The sequence below is a fragment of the Schistocerca gregaria genome, chromosome 2, assembly GCF_023897955.1.
Source record: "Schistocerca gregaria isolate iqSchGreg1 chromosome 2, iqSchGreg1.2, whole genome shotgun sequence".
NCBI classification, from domain to species: Eukaryota; Metazoa; Arthropoda; class Insecta; order Orthoptera; family Acrididae; genus Schistocerca; species Schistocerca gregaria.
The window spans coordinates 883,595,229-883,619,310 of NC_064921.1; the positions used below are offsets into that span (position 1 = coordinate 883,595,229).

At 44.6% G+C, this 24,082-nt stretch overlaps 1 protein-coding gene across 2 annotated transcripts in view; it reads right to left on the minus strand.

Annotated features, from left to right (window-relative positions):
• The window catches only part of LOC126335307 (broad-complex core protein isoforms 1/2/3/4/5-like), a 71,543-nt gene that overhangs the window by 17,625 nt on the left and 29,836 nt on the right, over positions 1-24,082 (minus strand). For both annotated transcript variants that reach the window (XM_049998440.1, XM_049998441.1), the window contains exon 4: positions 11,119-11,713. In XM_049998440.1, the coding sequence (XP_049854397.1) occupies positions 11,119-11,713 (595 nt within the window). The remainder of the gene's footprint in view (positions 1-11,118; positions 11,714-24,082) is intronic.

Genomic DNA, 24,082 nt, shown 5'->3' on the forward strand with positions numbered 1-24,082 from the left:
ATATGGCAAGATCCTTTTGATAATATTGTTGTTATTCCATCCCAGACATTCCATTATTTGATTATGTTTCATGGTTTTTCTTTCATCCCACAACCCTGTGTTCTTCTACATTATTAGTATCCTCTAATGCCTTACTTAACTCAGTGTCCAACCTCTTATTTCCCATGCCTTATCTGTCACCTTCCAAACTGCACTTGCTCTGCTGTATAAGCCACACTGTATCAATAGTCTGGTCATCTGGTCCACAAACAACACATTGCTATGTAACCATGCATATTGTTGGTGCAGCATCTCATGTTCTGCATTCTTTCTCTGGGTATAGACCTTCAAACTGATCACCCTTCATCCCTCACTGTTGAACATTATTTCCCATACCTTCCTTTGCCAAATGAACTTTTTGAACCTTGACATTAATAAATGCCCCCTCCTTCCCTTATTCCAGCATTCACCTGCTAACCACAACTAATACATTTACACCAGCTATCCCCTCTCTTCAGACATATCCAGCTGCTGACCTGCATCCCACTGTTATCATCTTTTCATTTTTTTCTTTGACCTCATTGTGTTTTCGTGTTGACTTTACTTTGTTTTCGCCTTTCATAATCAATCCTGTTCCCATTAGTTTCACCTTCTTACCCATACTTCATGAATTCCATCCATTTTGTGAGTTTTTCCCACATATTTTTCCTATTTCTATGCCTTTTTTATCCTCCACTGTGGAGTCTTGCTCCTTCCATATGTACCAATGCAGGAATGTCTTCCTATCCCTAGTCAGAACCCAGTCCCACATAGTGTTCCTGCCTTGTTGCCTAGCTAATGGAATCCCCCCGAATGGCCTGACCACCAAATTACCCATCTCCAGCTGCAGTCTCTCCTTCCACAATGACCTCTATCTGTAAATTCTCCTGCTCTGCAATCCCAAATTCCTGCATCCCATCTTTCACACTGAAACTCTTGCCTTCCACAAACTAGAGCAACATGTACAACACCAAATCAAAAAATTCTCCAATGTGTTCACCTCCTGGACTATCACTATCACTATCCATCACCTCTACAACAGCCCTCAGAAACTCCCTCTCAGGACTATACAGAATCCAGAATCAAAACAGCCATGAAAATTTCCTACAAAGGCCTTAATTTGGTAGAAGTATCAGTTCTTTCCAAAGGCCATATTTTTGTCCCACTTCTAAATTAAATTAAGCTGAACACATTAAAGACAGTCTCTCCTTTTCCCCATTCCCTACAGTTGAAACAATTTTACACCACCATCCCTACAAATCAGACTCATTGAAACCAGCATAGCACCCAGCCTGTCACAACTGATTCCTCCAGTCAACTGTGATCCAACCCCAATGCCCCCAAATAACCCCTGTTAATGTTCCAGAATTTCTTAACCTAAAATCTTGCTTCACCAACATTCCTCAAATTCCTCAACAACTGCAACCAGCCACATAAAAACTGATTCCGACCTTATAATCCTACTTACCGACAAAGTCTACCATTGTGGTTTCAAACCACATGGACTATCTGGTGGAGGGACTCCACCAGCTGTTAGGTTTGTCCACCTACAAACCATGCCTCAGTGACCTCTTTCAAGACATACAGCAGGATCTTTAGTCCCTCCTCAAATACTTACTTACTTCAGTCCGTCACAGAACACCTCTCTCCTCTCTCTCTCTCTCTCTCTCTCTCTCTCTCTCTCTCTCTCTCTCTCTCTCTCTCTCCACTTATATAAATGATACCAACAATTTCCTCCACCAACTCTCCATACTTTCTGTTCCTTTACCACATAGCACTCTGTTCATCACTGATGATACCACCTCCCTCTACACTAACATCCACAATGAGCATGGCCTTGCTGTTATTGGACACTATCTCTTTCGGATGCTCAATGATCTCAAAACCTGAAACCTCCTATCTGGGCTACCAAGAGAGAACCTTCCTAACCACCAAGAATTCCTATACCTCTCACCTGATTCAGATTCACTTACGACATCTTTGGGGTATGGACTGAGGGTGACTACCTACCTACATTCCTCCAGAACATTGACATTTTCTCTCCATTTGCTTCACCTGGTCCTCCTCAACCCATCAAGCCAGATTTCTTGATGTTGACCTCCAACTCAAGGATGGTTATACCAGTAGCTCCATCCATATCAAAACTACCAACAACCAGCAATCTACAGCTATATTTACATCTACATAGATTTTACGCAAGCCACTGTAAGTGCATGGCAAAGGGTACCCTGTACCACTACTTGTCATTTCCATTCCTGTTTGACTCACAAACAGAGCGAGGGAGAAACAACTGTCTATATGCTTCCCTATGAGCCCTAATTTATGCGTGTCTTATCTTTGTGGTCCTTATGTGCAGTGTATGTTGGCAGCAGTAGAATCATTCAGCAGTCAGCTTCAAATGCTGGTTCTCTATATTTTCTCTCTAGTGTTTCTCAAAAAGAACATTCCTTCCCTTCAGGGATCCCCATTTGAGTTCCTGAAGCATCTCCATAACACTTACATTTTGTTAGAACCTACCGGTACCAAATCTGGCAGCCCTCCTCTGAATTGCTTCGATGTCTTCCTTCAATCCAATCTGGTACGGATCCCAAACACTCAACAAGTACTCAAGAATAGGTCATGCCAACTTCCTATGTGCAGTCTCCTTTACAGGCGAACCACTATTTCCTAAAATTCTCCCAGTAAATTGAAATTGACCATTTACTTTCCCTATCATAGTTCTCACATGCTCATTCCAACTCATATTGCTTTGCAACATCACATTCAGATATTTAAACGAATTGACTATGTTGAGACACTAGTAATACTGAATCCGAATGTTACAGGTTTGATCTTCCTATTCATCTGCATCAACTTACATTTTTCCACATTTAGGGCTAGCTGCCATTCATTATGTCAACTGTAAATTTTGTCTAAGTCACCTTGTATCTTCCTACAGTCACTCAACTTTGACACCTTACCATGCACCACAGCGTCATCAGCAAAGAACCGCAGACTGCTGCCTACCTTGTCTGCCAAATCATTTATTTATATAGATAACAACAGTGCTCCTATCACTCCTGAGGATGCCCTTGTCTCTGATGAACACTCACCATCAAGGAAAACATACTGGGTTCTATTATTTAAGAAGTCTTCAAGCCACTCACATATCTGTGAACTATTCCATATGCTCGTATCTCCATTTCGACAGCTGCCACCCATTCCATACAAAGAAGTCCTTTCCACACAGCCTAGCCACTACGGTTATCACATCTGCAGTGATGAGCAGTCATTGTCCAAATATATCCAGGATCTCACTGAGGTCTTTACAGACCAAAATTACACTTCCAACTTTGTACAGAAATGTATCTCACATGCCTTGACTCTCCAGTCCCCTGCCACTTCCCACACACCAACTGTCTGACCACAAAGTAGCACTTCTGTACTTCTCTCATGATTCAATAGCACCAGGACAGGAGAGCTAAATTACATTCTCCACCAGGGTTTCAACTACTTCCCTTCATGCCTTGAAATGAGGAACATCCTACCAACTATCCTTCCCAACACTCACATAGTGGCATTCTGCCACCTACCAATATACGCAAGATCCTTGTCCATACCTCCTTCATCCATGCTCCCAACCCCTCACCTCATGCTCATATCCCTGAAAGACTGTCCCATACATTCTCCCATGACCACCTGCTCTATTCTATGCACAGGCATCTCCTAGCTCATCAAAGGCAGGGCTAAATGTGAAAGTAGTCGTGACTCATGAACTAAACTGCAACCACTGTGATGCCCTCTATGTGAGCATAACAACTAACAAGCTGTCTGTCCACATGAATGGACACCAATAAACTGAGGCCAAGAGACAGCTGTGCCACCTAATTGCTGAACACGCTGCCCATCACAGTGTGCTTCACTTCAATGACTGCTTCACAGTCTGTATGTAGCATCTCAATCCTTCCTTCGAACAGGAGCTTTTCTGAATTGCTCAGGTGGGAAATGTCCCCACAGTATATCCTGCATTCCCCTCTAGCCTCAACGTTCACTAGCCTTTGTCCACCACCTACCTATCCTCTTCCCTGCTCCCACTCCAGCACTACACAGCCTTCTATTCCATTAACATAACCACTATTCTTTTTCTTCTTTTCTACTTATCAATTTCTGGCTCCCCTCCCCCCCCCCCCCCCTTCCACATCCAGTGCTACAGATTCCACCACCCCTACCCTGTTTTGCTACTTACCCCCACCACAGACTTCTGCTCCCATCAAGAGCCGTTTCAGTCAGCAGTTGGGCCACAGGGGTCATGCATATGTGTGTGTGTGTGTGTGTGTGTGTGTGTGTGTGTGTGTGTGTGTGTGTGTGTGTTTTCTGCTCCGGAAGAAGGCCTTTTGGGTGGAAGCTTAAACATACAGCAATCTTTTCATGGTGTCTGTCTGCAACTCAGTATCTTCTCAATATGGTAAGTAGCAATTTATCCTTTAGTTGCTTATAATGATTATCATAATGTCACACTAAAATTGAACACTTCTGTTACGTAGGTAATGCTTCACTTATAATAAATAAATAAATACTGATTTTGTGCTACTGACAAGAATATTTGTCACACAATTTTTGAAACACTTGTTCTCAGCAGCTGGAACATGTTGAATGAATCCAGAACGAGATTTTCACTCTGCAGCGGAGTGTGCGCTGATATGAAACTTCCTGGCAGATTAAAACTGTGTGCCCGACCGGGACTCGAACTCAGGACCTTTGCCTTTCCCGGGCAAGTGCTCTACCAACTGAGCTACCGAAGCACGACTCACGCACGGTACTCACAGCTTTACTTCTGCCAGTACCTCGTCTCCTACCTTCCAAACTTTACAGAAGCTCTCCTGCGAGACATGCAGAACTAGCACTCCTGAAAGAAAGGATATTGCGGAGACATGGCTTAGCCACAGCCTGGGGGATGTTTCCAGAATGAGATTTTCACTCTGCAGCGGAGTGTGCGCTGATATGAAACTTCCTGGCAGATTAAAACTGTGTGCCCGACCGAGACTCGAACTCAGGACCTTTGCCTTTCGCGGGCAAGTGCTCTACCAACTGAGCTACCGAAGCACGACTCACGCCCGGTACTCACAGCTTTACTTCTGCCAGTACCTCGTCTCCTACCTTCCAAACTTTACAGAAGCTCTCCTGCGAGACATGCAGAACTAGCACTCCTGAAAGAAAGGATATTGCGGAGACATGGCTTAGCCACAGCCTGGGGGATGTTTCCAGAATGAGATTTTCACTCTGCAGCGGAGTGTGCGCTGATATGAAACTTCCTGGCAGATTAAAACTGTGTGCCCGACCGAGACTCGAACTCAGGACCTTTGCCTTTCGCGGGCAAGTGCTCTACCAACTGAGCTACCGAAGCACGACTCACGCCCGGTACTCACAGCTTTACTTCTGCCAGTACCTCGTCTCCTACCTTCCAAACTTTACAGAAGCTCTCCTGCGAGACATGCAGAACTAGCACTCCTGAAAGAAAGGATATTTCGGAGACATGGCTTAGCCACAGCCTGGGGGATGTTTCCAGAATGAGATTTTCACTCTGCAGCGGAGTGTGCGCTGATATGAAACTTCCTGGCAGATTAAAACTGTGTGCCCGACCGAGACTCGAACTCAGGACCTTTGCCTTCGCGGGCAAGTGCTCTACCAACTGAGCTACCGAAGCACGACTCACGCCCGGTACTCACAGCTTTACTTCTGCCAGTACCTCGACTCCTACCTTCCAAACTTTACAGAAGCTCTCCTGCGAGACATGCAGAACTAGCACTCCTGAAAGAAAGGATATTGCGGAGACATGGCTTAGCCACAGCCTGGGGGATGTTTCCAGAATGAGATTTTCACTCTGCAGCGGAGTGTGCGCTGATATGAAACTTCCTGGCAGATTAAAACTGTGTGCCCGACCGAGACTCGAACTCAGGACCTTTGCCTTTCGCGGGCAAGTGCTCTACCAACTGAGCTACCGAAGCACGACTCATGCCCGGTACTCACAGCTTTACTTCTGCCAGTACCTCGTCTCCTACCTTCCAAACTTTACAGAAGCTCTCCTGCGAGACATGCAGAACTAGCACTCCTGAAAGAAAGGATATTTCGGAGACATGGCTTAGCCACAGCCTGGGGGATGTTTCCAGAATGAGATTTTCACTCTGCAGCGGAGTGTGCGCTGATATGAAACTTCCTGGCAGATTAAAACTGTGTGCCCGACCGAGACTCGAACTCAGGACCTTTGCCTTTCGCGGGCAAGTGCTCTACCAACTGAGCTACCGAAGCACGACTCACGCCCGGTACTCACAGCTTTACTTCTGCCAGTACCTCGTCTCCTACCTTCCAAACTTTACAGAAGCTCTCCTGCGAGACATGCAGAACTAGCACTCCTGAAAGAAAGGATATTTCGGAGACATGGCTTAGCCACAGCCTGGGGGATGTTTCCAGAATGAGATTTTCACTCTGCAGCGGAGTGTGCGCTGATATGAAACTTCCTGGCAGATTAAAACTGTGTGCCCGACCGAGACTCGAACTCAGGACCTTTGCCTTTCGCGGGCAAGTGCTCTACCAACTGAGCTACCGAAGCACGACTCACGCCCGGTACTCACAGCTTTACTTCTGCCAGTACCTTGTCTCCTACCTTCCAAACTTTACAGAAGCTCTCCTGCGAGACATGCAGAACTAGCACTCCTGAAAGAAAGGATATTGCGGAGACATGGCTTAGCCACAGCCTGGGGGATGTTTCCAGAATGAGATTTTCACTCTGCAGCGGAGTGTGCGCTGATATGAAACTTCCTGGCAGATTAAAACTGTGTGCCCGACCGAGACTCGAACTCAGGACCTTTGCCTTTCGCGGGCAAGTGCTCTACCAACTGAGCTACCGAAGCACGACCAACTGGCAGAAGTAAAGCTGTGAGTACCGGGCGTGAGTCGTGCTTCGGTAGCTCAGTTGGTAGAGCACTTGCCCGCGAAAGGCAAAGGTCCTGAGTTCGAGTCTCGGTCGGGCACACAGTTTTAATCTGCCAGGAAGTTTCATGTTGAATGAAGGTAATTTTTTATATAATATTACTGACTGAAGACATGTAATATGCACAACCAGCAAGTAACACAATATATAAGAAGGCATTAACAATGACAAAGCTTTGTGTGCTGCACTCATGCTCATAAATTAAGGATAATTGCAGAATGTGGTGCCACACAACATGGCACTACACCAAACCGGCACTAATAGCATAGGCACATAGGGAACACACACGACACAGCCCTATAAGTCCACGGTATTGGCGATAAGTTGAGAAAACCGTCCCGAAACATATGTGTTACAAAACGCCACTGTTTCCTGCTTATGTACCCTGACATCAATATGGGATATGATCACCATGCACACGTACACAGGCTGCACAACCAGTTGGCATATTCTGGATCAGTTGGTTGAGTAGCTGCTGGGGTACAGCCCCCCCATTCTTGCACCAGTGCCTATCAGAGCTCCTGAAGTGTCCTAGGTGTTTGAAGACATGCAGTGATAGTCGATCGAGAGCATCCCAGATGTGCTCAATGGGGTTTAGGCCTGGAGAACAGGCAGGCCACTCCATTCACCTGATATCTTCTGTTTCGAGGTACTCCTCCATGATTGCAGCTCGGTTGGTCCGTGTGTCATTATACATCAGGAGGAAGGTGGGACCCACTGCACCCCTGAAAAGGCAGACATACTGGTGGAAACTGATGTCCTAATACACCTGACCTGTCACAGTTCATCTGTCAAAGACATGTAGGGGTGTACATGCACCAATCATAATCCCAACTCACACCATCAGTCCACGACCTCCATACAGATCCCTTTCAAGGACATTAAGGGGTTGGTATCTGGTTCCTGGTTCACGCCAGATGAAAACCCAGTGAGAATCACTGTTCAGACTATACCTGGACTCGTCCGTGAACATAACCTGGGACCCTTTTTCAATGACCATGTACTGTGTTCTTGACACCAGGCTTTATGGGCTCTCCTGTGACCAGGAGTCAGTGGAATGCATCTTTGCAGGTCTCCGAGTGAAAAAGCATATCTGTTCAGTCGTCTGTAGACTGTGTGTCTGGAGACAACTGTTCCAGTGGCTGCGGTAAGGTCCTGAGCAAGGCTTTCTGCGCAGTACTCCATGGCTGTCTGTAGGCACTGATGGTGACATATCGGTCTTCTTGTGGTGTTGTACATTGCGGATGTCCCATACTGTAGTGCCTGGACATGTTTCCTGTTTTCTGGAATCATTGCCATAATCTTGAGATCACACTTTGTGGCACATGGAGGGCCCGTGCTACGACATGCTGAGTTTGACCAGCCTCCAGTCACCCTAGTATGCTACCCCTCATAATGTCATCAATGTATGTTCTTTGAGCCATTTTCAACACACAGTCGTCATTAGCAGGTCTGAAAATGTCTGCACACTTATTCGCTGCACCGTAATCTGACAAGCACCGACACACCTATGTGAATGTGGACTGCTGTCAGCGCGACCGTTTGACGACCGCAGGTCAAATGCACCGCACGGTCATACCCCGAGGTGATTAAACCCGCAAACTGCCCACCAGAGTATTGTTTCACCATGTATTAGCATTATCCTTAATTTATGAGATGAGTGTAGAATTATACATCTCTGTGCTACAGTCATATCATGTCAGGCAGATTATGGATTTAATTGGCACTCACTCTATGTTAGTAGTAAACAGTAAAGATATTACCTGCAGGTTTCTTTATGCAAATTATAACAGCTGTGTGTGCTGTTGTGGTTTAGGTACGCTGACAGCTTGATTAAATGCTAGTGATTATGTGTAACAATCTCTCGTTTGAAGTGAGTTCTGTTTGTAATGACAGTATGCAAGTATTCTTTGAACAACACATCACTTGTCTGGCACTGACATTATACTCCATGTTTGTTTCATCACATCACATGCACACTACACTTAAGAACACACTAAATATTGTTTTCCAGCTACAAGTTTTTTTACTGGGTAATGGTTGTGTTTGTAACTGCAGACTTGGCTGATATATTTCTGAAGGTATGTGATTAAACTTAAATATGTGATGCATCTTAGACAGGGAATATTTCTAATTTTGGTGCCGAAGTTGGGCATAATGCTTGATACTTAGTCAGCAAGATTGCAAATATGCTTATTACACAGTTTCAGTTAATATCATTGATTAAAAAGACCTTCATTCAACATTTTTGTCATCTTTAACTGCAAGACATGGCTTTTATGTCATTTAACAACAATAAAAGTTAATGATCGAAAAATTTTGAATAGTTGTAACAACTTCAACAGACAATCATTATCAGTAGCCCATAACCACTTCTTGGTTGATATCCATGAGTTTCTTTCTAGGGGTCATAAAAAAGCTAAGAACTTTAAGGCTTTAACTAGTACTTACTGTATGCTAGCAGTTAATAGTAAAGATATTGCTTGCAGGTTTATGTGGGTACACACACAGTAGTCAGCTATGTACACCATTAATTGTCTGCTTGTGGATTAGGTATGCTTGTGAACCTACTACTCACTACCTGTCACTCATCACTCCTCTTCCGTGGCCTTGTGGAATGTTGACTTGCTACTGCTATGGCATGACCATGGGCAAGAAGTATTTATGAGGTATTGATTGAAATAAACTTTTCACTTAAAAGCAGTGTGCCCAATGAAGCTCTTTGCCAGTAACATGATATATATGAATAGATTAACTTAATAAGCCAGTAGCAATTATCTTCATTTAACTACTTTAATAGTACCTGATACAATTCAATTATGCATTTCAGGAGACAAAACTCTAATCTAAAGGTTGTTGACACTCACTTTGTGTCACTCATTAAACAAAATAAAAAACACATTGGGCTATGGGTGTTACAGATCACAGTTACCTCTGGACACCATCAGTAGGATCAAGTGAACATGTTTGGTAATCTTATTTTTTATTTAATGAATGCCACAGCCTGAGTGTCAACAACCTGATGATACACTGTCTCTTGAAACAAGTAGTTGAATTGTATCGAGCACAATTAAAGTGGTTGAGTGCAAATAATTATTACTGGTAAAGTATAACAACCACTACCCAAGACCTGAAAAATGGATAACATTGAATTTAATTACTTATGTGCAGAATTCCACACTACTACTGAGCTCAAGAAAAGTACAATATTATTCCTTCCTGAAACTTGTTGACACTTTATTCACTATACCAACAAACATTAAGTCCATTATTTTTTTAAAAAAATCAATAAATAAATGAAGTATTTTTGAGAACAACTGCAAAACTGAAAAGATTCAAGAAGAGTGGAAAATGATGTTAATCCAGCCACTACATAAAATGGAGACAAACAAAATTCCAACAATTACAGAGGAGCTTCTGCCAGTCACGTAAAAGATATTGTCAAAAATTCTCCTTCACAATGTTGCAGAAATTAGATAAACAATTGGGAGAATATCAGGGAGGTTTTCGAAAGGGAAGATCTTGCACAGAATATATTTTTAACTTAACATCAATAATTCGCCATAAATTATTAACCAACAAACCTGTAATAGTATCATTATTGACATAATAGAAGTACTTGATAGATAGATAGAAAAATAATAGGTTCAATGCAAACTACAGGTGGCTGGAAAATGAGAAGTAATGTAGAGATTTCCAAAAATGTACAGAAAATATCAGACCTAATGGTTAAAAGAAAATTAATGTTTTTTGGATACCTCTACCAAATGAATGAGAACAAGCTCACAAAACAAATATTCCTGTTTTTCTGGAAGAAGAAATCAACAATAGCATGGATTCCAGAAATAAGGAAAGAGCTAGAAAAGAAGAAAATAAAATAATTGGAAATACCAGATAGAAATCTTTTTAAGAATAAAATATTAAATTTCGGAGAGGTTTCAATGCAGAAGAAATAAGAAATTGGGAGCAACATAGTCAGAAGAAAGGGAAGGTCAACATGGGGAGAAGATGGAGCACTGGGAAAATAGAAAACAACAAAAGAAGAGGAATTGAGGTTGTTCCATGATCCTAGTTGGTAAATACGAAATTAAAAATAAAATTAAATGAAGTGTTACAGTATAGAATATACTTACGAAGTTCTCCTGTAGGTAAGCTGTCTGATGTGGCGTCCACATCCTGTGAGCTACTGCCATACACATCTAGAGCATCGGGAGGGTCCACATTCACAGCAAGTGATGAATCTCCTTCAGTTTTAGCAACTACAAACTGTTCCAAGTTTGAACAAGTATCACTTTCCAGAACTGCCCCACCTGATAACTGGCCCCGGTTGGCAGAAGTTCGAGAATCATCTATGTAGTCTGGATCCTCCATTTTGACATGAGGTTCTGGTATGCTGGGTGCGGTTTCCACAGGTTCTCGTGCTGGTGCCTTAGCTGATATTCTGGCAACTGTAGGTACTATAGGGCATTCTCGTCTGTTCTCGTCGCTCTTCCCACTCAGCCCAAAAATGGCAGCCAATTTTGGAGGAGACGACCGCCGACGTCGCTTGTTTGGCAAAGCCTCCTGGTGGCACTCTGTGACAGATGTGGTTGCACAGTAACCTGGTATTGGAGAATGTCGCCGAGGAGATGATACTTCTCTCCTGTTGTGTGATAACCCAGAACATCCACTGTTCTTCAGAGCAACAGTTTTGTGCACTGGTGGTGGAGAGTCAGTGAGATCTATTTGCTGAAAATTTAGAAGACCATTTCAGGTGTTACTCTGAAATATACATAAATATTTTGAAACAATTTTCACTTTTAAGTTCCATTTTGCATGTGAAACATGTGGCCTCTTGTTAGTGTACATGCTGATTTTGTGTGAGACAGCAAAAGGTTGCAGATTTTGAATGACTGATGTATCCTGTCAAGTTGCCTCAGGATAAAGCTGTCTAGCTTTGGAATCAGCAGTTTGTTAATCAAATACTAATAAATATAGCTGAAGAAAAAAATTAAAGATCTTTTGTCAGGAGAAAGAAAAGTTGAATTTTATTGTTGTTATTATTATTTGATTCTGTGGCCAATGAAGAAGGAATACTAGCTTGTTGGGAATTAAATAGGAAAGGAAATTTGTTCGGCTTTGTCAAAGCAACTATCCAGATATTAACATGGCAAACATACAGAAACCATAGTATTCCGAAATTTCAGCTTATGGTATACAAACACAAGCAATAAATACAGGCTCAGTAACTGCTGAAACATTCGTGACAGCAGAGATAGTTATAGTGCTTATTGTATTTCCGACCAGCATGGCTTGTGAAGTGACAATAAATGTAACATTATGCCAAGTCTAATTTGTTTTAGTAATGTTCGTGAATGTCACACACTATGTGATCAAAAGTATCCGGACACCTGGCTGAAAATGACTTATAAGTTCGTGGTGCCCTCCGTCAGTAATGCTGGAATTCAATATGGTGGTGGCCCACCCTTAGCCTTGAATGGTTGTGGCCCACTCTTAGCCTTGATGACAGCTTGCACTCTTGCAAGCATATGTTCAATCAGATGCTGGAAGGTTTCTTGCAGGATGGTAGCCCATTCTTCACAGAGTGCTGCACTGAGGAGAGGTATTGATGTTGGTCGGTGAGGCCTGGCATGAAGTCGGCATTCCAAAGGTGTTCTATAGCATTCGGACAGGATGCTGTACAGGCCAGTCCATTACAGCGATGTAATTTTCGTGTAACCACTCTGCCACAGGACGTGCGTTATGAACAGGTGCTTGATCATCCTGAAAGATGCAATTGCCATCCCTGAATTGCTCTTCAACAGTGGGAAGCAAGAAGGTGCTTAAAACATCAATGTAGGCCTGTGCTGTAATAGTGCCACGGAAAACAACAAGGGGCAAGGGGTGCAAGCCCCCTCCATGGAAAACACGACACAACATAACATCACCACCTCCTAATTTTACTGTTGGCACTACACACGCCGACAGATGATGTTCACAAGGCATTCGCCATACCCACACCCTGCCATTGGATCGCCACATTGTGTACCATGATTCTTCACTCCACACTACGTTTTTCCACTGTTCAACTGTCTAATGGTTATGCTCCTTACACCAAGCGAGGCGTCATTTGGCATTTACCGGCATGATGTGTGGCTTATGAGCAGCCACTTGACCATGCAATCCAAGTTTTCTCACCTCCTGCCTAAGTGCCATAGTACTTGCAGTGGATCCTGATGCAGTTTGGAATTCCTGTGTGATGGTCTGGATATGTCTGCCTATTACACATTACGACTCTCTTTGATGGTCGGTGGTCTCTGTCAGTCAACAGACAAAGTCGGCCTGTATGTTTTTGAACTGTACATGTCCCTTCATGTTTCCACTTTAGTATCACATCAGAAACAGTGGACCTAGGGATGTTTAGGAGTGTGGAAATCTCACATACACACATATGACAAAAGTGACACCCAGTCACCTGACCATGTTCGAAGTCTTGAGTTCCGTGGAGCACCCCATTCTGCTCTCTCACGATGTCTAATGACTACTGAGGTTGCTGATATGGAACTGGCAGTAAGTGGCAGCACAATGAACCTAATATGAAAAACGTATGTTTTTGGGTGTGTCTGAATACTTTTGATCACATAGTGTACAAGATCATTCAGCTAAGCTGGTCACCTAAGATATTGCCTGAACACTTAAGATATTGGAATTAAATTTTCAGCCAAACAATTAGTAAAATATCTTCACTAATTGACATATGGTCTCTTTTCACAGACATATTAAATATAGAGATATCAATATCAACTTTGCTATCTCAAATGGAACTACCATACAGTAATTTCTAGTGCTAGTATCATACCTATAAAAAGAGACAATTCAAAGATGATTCACTCTTCAAAATCCAATTAGTGGTTTCAGAGAAATTTAAATATTTACAATTTAGGATTTATCTGTTTTGACATGAAACTGAATGTTTTCTTATATTGAAGTTCATCTTGTTATACGGAACTGTTGTGTCATGTTGGTGGTATGCTCCAATTTGAAGCCGCTAAAGCAGACTACTTACAAAAGTGTAATAGTAGATAAAATTCAATTTAAGACTCCTACTAATCACACTTGGATGCATGTGGTTGGACCAACACACCACTGAAAGGCAAAGTATGTGGTGTGTAAGGATGATTTGTCATTTAGCTATAACTACAATTCTGCTTTTGCTTCTGTCAGAGTCTTGAAAAAACAAGATGCAAATCAAAAACGGAATGGATTTTTAAAACAGGAAATTGATGTTTGATGACTGTTGAATAATAACTTTGTGTCTTGAACTTAATGTCAAGATTCAAGCTTACAAGGCAAAATTATTTTAGCAACAGCAGCAACAAGGAAATCACATACTGATGTGGTCAAAAACTCTTCCTTAAATTCCAGTTTGTCATCAAGTGTTTGATTATTCACTGTCCATTGCAACACATGTTTGCAGTGGCTAGTGCAAGGAATTCTGGAAGTACTGAAGAAATTTCTTCGCTGCCACTGCACACATTGCAACGGTGTGAGATTTGAAATCCCATTGGGTCATCAGAATTTGTGCATGGTCTTCAACTTTGAGATTACCACAAAGAAAAAAGTTTAGGGGCCTTCGTTAAAAATAGATGGTGCGCGCGCGCGCGCGCGCACACACACACACACACACACACACACACACACACACACACACACACACACACATATATGCAAATGCAGCTCACACACACATGACTGCAGTCTCAGAGAACCGAGGCCACGTCCTGTTTCCTCCTTCACTGATGTGATGTATTTCCTAATTTAGGTATGAAATCATGAATTCCTGTAAAAAGATAGCAATTTCTGTCATGTTCAAAACAAATAAATCCAAAGTTCTAAGTATTGGAATTACTTTAAAACTAGTAATCAGATTCTGATGACTGAAACATCGTTGGATTCATCTTTTCTAGAACTCCGATACTAGGAGCAGAAATTAACGTAGATCCTTTTGGAGGGGGAGGGGGGGGGAAGGGAAGTTGACACTGATATATCTGCCATTAATACAGCTATGAAAGGAGACTATTATGAAAAGGATAGATTGTTACTCAACGTATAGAGAAAACATTGAGCTCCAGACAGGCACAACAAAAGGACTCTACCAATTTAAAATTGTGAGAGGGTGCACGGATGTGGTGAGGGCATGTTAGAACTGCTAGGTGCAAATGGGAGTTGGGAGGATGGGGGGGGGGGGGGGGGGGGAGAGGAACAGGGAGTGGAGAAGGAAAAACGCTAATGGACGTGGTGGCGGGACAGAAGGCTGTTTATGGGTGGGGGCAGAGTTGGTGATAGGTGGGTAAGGGACAAGCACTAGTGAAGGCTGACACCAGGGGTTTTTTAGGGACTTAGGAGAGTTTCCCACCTTTGCAACTGAGGAAAGCTCGGAGTTCCCACCTGAGAAATTGAGGAAAGCTGGTGTTGGAAGGAACGATCAAGATGGTGCAGGATGTGAAGCGGTCATTGAAGTGAAGCACAATGTGTTGGGTAGCATGTTCAGCACCTGGGTGATCCATATGTCTCTTGGAAACAGTTTATCAGTGGCGATTCATGTGGACAGACATCTTATCTGTTGTGATGCACATGTAGAAAGCATAATAGTGGTTGCAGCTTAGTTTTTAGATAATATTACTGCTTTCACAGGTAGCCCTGCCTCTGATGGGATATGAGATGTCTGTGACTGGACTGGAGATGGTGGGAGGATGTATGGGACATGTCTTGCATCACAGTCTATTGCAGGGATATAAGCCATGAGGCAAGTGAATGGGATCAGGGATAGAGTAGGGATGGATGAGGATATTGCGTAGGTTTAGTGGGTGGTGGAATATCGCTGTAGGAGAGGTGGGAAAGATAGTAGGTAGGATATACCTTATTTCAAGGCAGGATGAGGAGCAGTCAAAACCCTGGTGGAGAATGTGATTCAGCTCCTCCAGTCCTGGGTTTTGCTGAGTCAACAGGGGAGTCACCTTTTTGGCTGCATGGTGTGCTTGTGGGAGGTTGTAGGTGTCTGGAGAGACAAGGCACAGGAAATCAGTTTCTGTACAATGTTGGGAGAGTAGTATCGGTATGTGAAGGGCTCAGTGAGACCCTTAGTATATCTGGAGAAGGACCGCTTGTCACTGCAGATGTGACGGCCATGGTTGGCTAGGCTTTATAGAAGGGGGAGCAGCTGTTGAAATGGAGGTACTGCTAGTGATTGTTAGGTCTGAGATGGTCAGAGCACTGACGTAATCATCCTTCAGGTGGATGTCAACATCAAGGAATGTGGCTTATTGGAATGAGGAGGGCCAGGTGAAGCTTGATTGATTGATTGATTAATTGAGAGAGTTTATGGAACTAAATGGCAAGCTCGTCAGCCTCACAATTCCAAAGTTGCAGCAGGAGGGGGATCTGCTAAAAGTGGACGGATCCAGTCAGTGAGTCAAATTATAAAATAATGAACTTAAAACACACACAGTAAAAGGCATAAAAAATGAGACTAAGTCTAAAAATTGGAAAAAGGGGGTCTTTCCATGCGCGAGTGGTCATGGGATCCCTGCCCAAGAAGACAAAGAGAGGTCCCAACAACAACCATCCTGCCCCTGTTCCAGGAGTAAAGCAAAACCTTATATATGCAAATAAAAACCACTTTCACTTTCATAGACGAAACTGAGGACCAGTTCAACCATCTGTGAATAGTCTGCTAAAATTAAAATGAAGGAATTTGGAAAGCTATACTTAGCATGAAGGGCCAAAATAAGGGGGCATTCTACCAATATGTGGGATACCGTCAGTCTGGCTCCTCAATCACATTGTGGGGGTGGTTCGTTATGCAGGAGGAAACAATGGGTGAGCCTGGTATGACCAATGCATAGACAGCATAAAACAGTGGACTCCTTCTGAGAGGAGCAGAAGGAAGAGCTCCAAACTGCAGTAACCCCTTGACTGTGTGGAGTTTATTACTATGAGCAGTAGCACACCAGATGTCATTGCATTTTTGGGCAAAGAGAGATCTGACGCAGATCTGCATATCTGCAGTGGGAATCTTGAAGGGTAATTGGGGTTAAGTATCCGCTTCTCTAGGCAAACAGTCAGCCAGTTCATTCCCTGGGATGCCCACATGACTTGGGACCCAGAGAAAGACAACTGAGTAAACAGCATGGCTAAGGGCAGAGAGAAGGCCGTGGATAGCAGAAACCAAAGGGGGACGAAAATAGCATCAGTTGATAGCCTGCAGGCTGCTCGTTGAGTCTGAACAAATTAAAACATTGTGGAGGGAGGCCTGAGAAACAAAAGGGAAAGCTCTGTGAATGGCTAAAAGCTCTATTGATCCCAGAAATAGTGTTTTTTAAGCCAGTAGGAGATGTGAAAGCATATCTCACCTTATCGACTGGAGCTCTGCAAGCATGGCACATACAAGATGCTGGAAAACCATAGGGGTGACAGACACATTAGGACACTGGGATAGGTCGGTCCTAATCAGTGGTCTAGGCACCATCCAATGGGGGGAATGAGAGGACAGACATGGGGTGCATTACAATGAGTGTCTGGTGCGTCGCAAGGTACACCCCAGGTGTTACATGCTTCACCCACTGTCCCTGCTGTCGAGACATCTTCGCGGGTACCGGGCGCGGTTGGGCCACCCTCTCCCCAAGGGGAGTGGTGGGTTCAGCGGCGTTCGCGGCGCACGAGGCGGAGGGTCAATGTGGAGGCTGGCCGTGTGGCATCGCGCGCTCTGCCTGTGAGTGGACATGTGGCTGCTCCTTCAGCAAGGTCCGAGCAGGCACATGGGGGGAGGGGTTTATTAGTTATTGGGAGCTCCAACGTTAGGCGGGTGATGGAGCCCCTTAGGGAAATAGCGGAAAGGTCGGGGAAGAAGGCCAGTGTTCAATCTGTCTGCTTGCCGGGGGGTCTCATCCGAGATGTGGAGGAGGCCCTACCGGCGGCGATAGAGAGCACTGGGTGCACCCGACTGCAAATTTTTGCTCATGTCGGCACCAATGACTCCTGCCGTCTGGGTCCAGAGGTCATCCTCAGTTCGTACAGGCGGCTGGCGGAGTTGGTGAAGGCGGAAAGCCTCGCTCGCGGGGTGGAATCAGAGCTACCTATTTGTAGTATCGTTCCCAGAACCGATCGCGGTCCTCTGGTTTGGAGCCGAGTGGAAGGCTTAAACCAGAGGCTCAGACGATTCTGCGGAGAGCTGGGGTGCAAATTTCTCGACCTCCGCTATCGGGTGGAGAAATGTAGGGTCCCCCTGAATAGGTCAGGCGTGCACTACACGCCGGAAGCGGCTACGAGGGTAGCGGAGTACGTGTGGAGTGCACATGGGGTTTTTTTAGGTTAGAGAATTCCCTCCCTAGGCCCGACAAGACGCCTCCTGAGACGCGGCAAGGCAGTAGGCAAAATGCAACAAGGCATAACAATATTAATGTGCTTATAGTAAACTGCAGGAGCGTCTATAGAAAGGTCCCAGAACTGCTCTCATTAATAAACGGTCACAATGCCCATATAGTACTAGGAACAGAAAGTTGGCTGAAACCAGACGTAAACAGTAATGAAATGCTAAACTCGGATTGGAATGTATACCGCAGAGATAGGCTGGACAGTGAAGGGGGAGGCGTGTTTATAGCGATAAGAAGTGCAATAGTATCGAAGGAAATTGACGGAGATTCGAATTGTGAAATGATTTGGGTGAAGGTCACGGTTAAAGCAGGCTCAGACATGGTAATTGGATGTCTCTATAGGCCCCCGGGCTCAGCAGCTGTTGTGGCTCAGCACCTGAAGAATAATTTGGAAAATATTTCGAGTAGATTTCCCCACCATGTTATAGTTCTGGGTGGAGATTTTAATTTGCCGGATATAGACTGGGAGACTCAGACGTTCATAACGGGTGGCAGGGACAAAGAATCTAGTGAAATATTTTTAAGTGCTTTATCTGAAAACTACCTTGAGCAGTTAAACAGAAAACCGACTCGTGGCGATAACATATTAGACCTTCTGGTGACAAACAGACCCGAACTATTTGAATCAGTTAATGCAGAACAGGAAATCAGCGATCATAAAGCGGTTACTGTATCGATGATTTCAGCCGTAAATAGAAATATTAAAAAAGGTAGGAAGATTTTTCTGTTTAGCAAAAGTGACAAAAAGCAGATTTCAGAGTACTTGGTGGCTCAACACAAAAGTTTTGTCTCAAGTACAGACAGTGTTGAGGATCAGTGGACAAAGTTCAAAACCATGGTACAATATGCGTTAGATGAGTATGTGCCAAGCAGGATCGTAAGAGATGGGAAAGAGCCACTGCTGCGGAAGCAAAGGGAACTTCACAGCAAACATAAACATAGCCAAAGCCTTGCAGACAAACAAAAATTACGCGAAGCGAAATGCAGTGTGAGGAGGGCTATGCGAGAGGCTTTCAATGAATTCGAAAGTAAAGTTCTATGTACTGACTTGGCAGAAAATCCTAAGAAATTTTGGTCCTATGTCAAAGCGGTAGGTGGATCAAAACAAAATGTCCAGACACTCTGTGACCAAAATGGTACTGAAACAGAGGATGACAGACTAAAGGCCGAATTACTAAATGTCTTCTTCCAAAGCTGTTTCACAGAGGAAGACTGCACTGTAGTTCCTTCTCTAGATTGTCGCACAGTTGACAAAATGGTAGATATCGAAATAGACGACAGAGGGATAGAGAAACAATTAAAATCGCTCAAAAGAGGAAAGGCCGCTGGTCCTGATGGAATACCAGTTCGATTTTACACAGAGTACGCGAAGGAACTTGCCCCCCTTCTTGCAGCGGTGTACCGTAGGTCTCTAGAAGAGCGAAGCGTTCCAAAGGATTGGAAAAGGGCACAGGTCATCCCCGTTTTCAAGAAGGGACGTCAAACAGATGTGCAGAACTATAGACCTATATCTCTAACGTCGATCAGTTGTAGAATTTTGGAACACGTATTATGTTCGAGTATAATGTCTTTTCTGGAGACTAGAAATCTACTCTGTAGGAATCAGCATGGGTTTCGATAAAGACGGTCGTGTGAAACCCAGCTCTCGCTATTCGTCCACGAGACTCAGAGGGCCTTAGACACGGGTTCACAGGTAGATGCCGTGTTTCTTGACTTCCGCAAGGCGTTTGACACAGTTCCCCACAGTCGTTTAATGAACAAAGTAAGAGCATACGGACTATCAGATCAATTGTGTGATTGGATTGAGGAGTTCCTAGATAACAGAACGCAGCATGTCATTCTCAATGGAGAGAAGTCTTCCGAAGTAAGAGTGATTTCAGGTGTGCCGCAGGGGAGTGTCATAGGACTGTTGCTATTCACAATATACATAAATGACCTGGTGGATGACATCGGAAGTTCACTGAGGCTTTTTGCAGATGATGCTGTGGTGTATCGAGAGGTTGCAACAATGGAAAATTGTACTGAAATGCAGGAGGATCTGCAGCGAATTGACGCATGGTGCACGGAATGGCAATTGAATCTCGATGTAGACAAGTGTAATGTGATGCGAATACATAGAAAGATAGGTCCCTTATCATTTAGCTACAAAATAGCAGGTCAGCAACTGGAAGTAGTTAATTCCATAAATTATCTGGGAGTACTCATTAGGAGTGATTTAAAATGGAATGATCATATAAAGTTGATCGTCGGTAAAGCAGATGCCAGACTGAGAACATTGGAAGAATCTTAAGGAAATGCAATCCGACAACAAAGGAAGCAGGTTACAGTACGCTTGTTTGCCCAATGCTTGAATACTGCTCAGCAGTGTGGGATCCGCACCAGGTAGGGTTGATAGAAGAGATAGAGAAGATCCAACGGAGAGCAGCGCGCTTCGTTACAGGATCATTTAGTAATTGCGAAAGCGTTACGGAGATGATAGATAAACTCCAGTGGAAGACTCTGCAGGAGAGACGCTCAGTAGCTCGGTACGGGCTTTCGTTAAAGTTTCGAGAACCTACCTTCACCGAAGAGTCAAGCAGTATATTGCTCCCTCCTACGTATATCTCGCGAAGAGACCATGAGGATAAAATCAGAGAGATTAGAGCCCACACAGAAGCATACCGACAATCCTTCTTTCCACGTACAATACGAGACTGGAATAGAAGGGAGAACCGATAGAGGTACTCAGGGTACCCTCCGCCACACACCGTCAGGTGGCTTGCGGAGTATGGATGTAGATGTAGATGTAGTGGAGAAGGAGACCTCGATGGAGGGAAGTGAGACGCATACCAACCGGCAGTCCCACCCATGGGCGGTTGTCAGGGGAGAGATATCCCTCATTTGGAAAGAGGATAGTGTACATCGGATGTTCAGGGAATTGGCGAATAACGGCAGTGTAAGAAACCAGGAGTTGGCTCCGTCGTATTTGTAGAGGGGGAATCCCGGCTTCTAAGTTCTGGGTCGGGGTGTACTGTGGGTCAACGACAAAAATGCATAACTTGTGTTTTGGAGGGAGAAAACTGGAAGGCACGGGAGATGGCCCACATAAGATGACACCTTGGAACTGGCCCTCAGCAGATGCTATCGAGTAGGAGCTGCACCAGATGCAAAAATCGTCGACGTACGGCGCGGCGGTAACCACAAGCCCAAAAGAGTTTACAATCCCATTGATGTCCATGAGGAAGAGTGTGACATTTAGCATGGAATTCTGTGGGACACCATTCTCCTGAATCCGAGGGGTGCTGAGTGAAGTGCCAATTTGAACCTGGAAGAGCTGGAGAGATAAAAACTTGGTGATAACAATCAGAAGGGGACCACGGAAGCCCAGACATGGAGGGTAACTAAAATGTTATGACACCAAGCCATGTCGTATGCCTAATGTAAGTAAAAGATGACCGAGACAAGGTGCCGGCTGTTAGCAAAAGCCAGTCGGATTGCTGTTTCCAATCTGAGTAAATCATCAGTTGGAGATCGGCCTGCCTGGAAGCCAAACAGATATGGGGGCAAAAGGCCACAAGATTCGAGTACCAAAAATAATCTGAAGCACCTCTTGAGCACTTTAAAAAGCACATTTGACAGGGCTAATTGGGCAGTAGCTGTCAAGAGATGTTGGGTCCTTCCCAGGCTTAAGGATGGGGACAACTGTACTGTCTTGCCATTGTGATGGGAAAGCACTTATGAGTCAAATGCCGTTGAAGACCCTGAGGAGACGTTGCCTCTGCAGAATGTCCAAGTATTGGATCACCTGAGTGTGGATGGACCTGGGCCTGGGGCCATGTCTCATAAAGAGGTAACAGCCTGCAGAAATTCCCATTCAGTGATGGGTTCATTATAGGTCTCAGCAGGTGCGCACTAAAACAGAGGGAGTTCTGTTCAACTCGGTGTTTCTACCGGAAAAAAAGTAGCAGTATAGAAAGAGAACACCGATGCCATTGCAAAGTGTGTCATAAGGCGTTCTGCAAGAACCAATGGATCAGTGCACAGAGCACATTGGAGGTTAATACCCTGGACAGTTGACTGTCACTGGCAGCCCAGAAGGGTACGGAGCTTGCACCAAATGTGCGGTGAAGAAGCATATATCCCCAGGGAGGAAACATAGTGCTCCCAGCATTCCCTTTCACTCTGCTTAATAAGGTACCCTTAGCTTGGAGATGCTTAAAAGTGAGGAGGTTAGTCTGTGAAGAATGTCATTTAAATCACTGCAGCGCCCATCGGCGGTCCTCTGCTACGTTCTTGGTCCACCACGGTACCGGTCGATGACAAGGGAGTCCTGTGGATAGGGGGACAGCAGTGCCAGCAGCATGAAGAACAGTAGCAGAGATGCCTTACACAACCAAATCAACGAAATGTGAGATGGAGGTGTTGAAGTGCACTGCAGATGTGTATAAAGGCCAAATTGGCCTTGCGGAACACCCAATGTAGGGGCCTGTCTGCCTGGTGGCAGCAGGGGAATGATAGAATCACCAGAAAGTGGTAACTGTTACAAAGGTCATCGTGGGAAGACCAGTGTTGTAGGGAAGCCAAGAGAGCAGGGGAGATCATGAGACTGAAAGCAGTAAAGGTGCCATGAGTGGCACTGAAGTGGTAGGGGAACCATCACTGAGCAGACATAAAGCGTCTGTTGGTTAATTAGGAGACCACTACCTTTTGAAGTGGCACTCCCCCACAGTGGGTGGTGGGCACTGAAGTCCCAAGGGAGGAGCAACAGGAGTGGGCATTGCTGTATTAAGGTAGACAGTTCAAAATAAGGAAGTGGCCTACCTGGAGGGAGGTAGATATTGCATATGATGATTGACGGAGTTGTTTGCACTCTAACCACTGTTGCTTCCAGGTTGGTACATAACAGGATCCAGTCACTAATGACATCAGAGCGAACCAAAGTGCAGACCCTGCTAGATGCCACCCCAGGACTGGCATGGTTCTGACAGAATGGCCAATAACCACAAAACATTGGATAGTGGTCATCACAGAAGTGTGTTTCTTGACGAGCAAGACAGAATGCAGAATAGGAGGAGGCAAGACATTGTATTTTTGGTAGGTGATGATAGTATCCATTGCAATTCCAATAGATGGCCATATGGCGAGAGTCATGTCACTCAGTCAGTGGTCATCACTGACAAAGATGGGGTGACATCCATAAAACAAGATGTCGGACTCAGGTTGTGAAGGGGGAGATGGCACCCCTGGGGTATCAAGGAGGCCTTATCTTGGGACTTACATTTCTTCTTCTTCTTCTTCTTCTTCTTCTTCTTCTTCTTCTTTTCTTTCAGGGGTGGAGGGGGTCAGAGCACAGAGGGAGTACAAGCATTAGCAAAATCTGGAACCGACAGAGATCAGGCAACCTTTGGACGCACAGATGGAGAATCTCATGTACGAGTTGTGGTAGGAGGCTTCTGGCATGAGAGGCACCTGGGAGAGGCATCCCAGGGGTGAGCCCCACCAACTGCAAGCTGCATGTGCTGAGGAAGGGGGGCACTTCTTCTGCTGAGGAGGGGGAGTGGCTTCTGGACAGGAGGTTGTGGGAACTGCTGGGGAGGGGGATGGGGAGAGGAGAGGAGGATGGAGCTGGGGTAAGGGAGACGTAGGAGGGGGAAAGGATGTAACAGAGGCAAAAGTTGAAAATAGGATGGAGTCTCTCATACTTCTG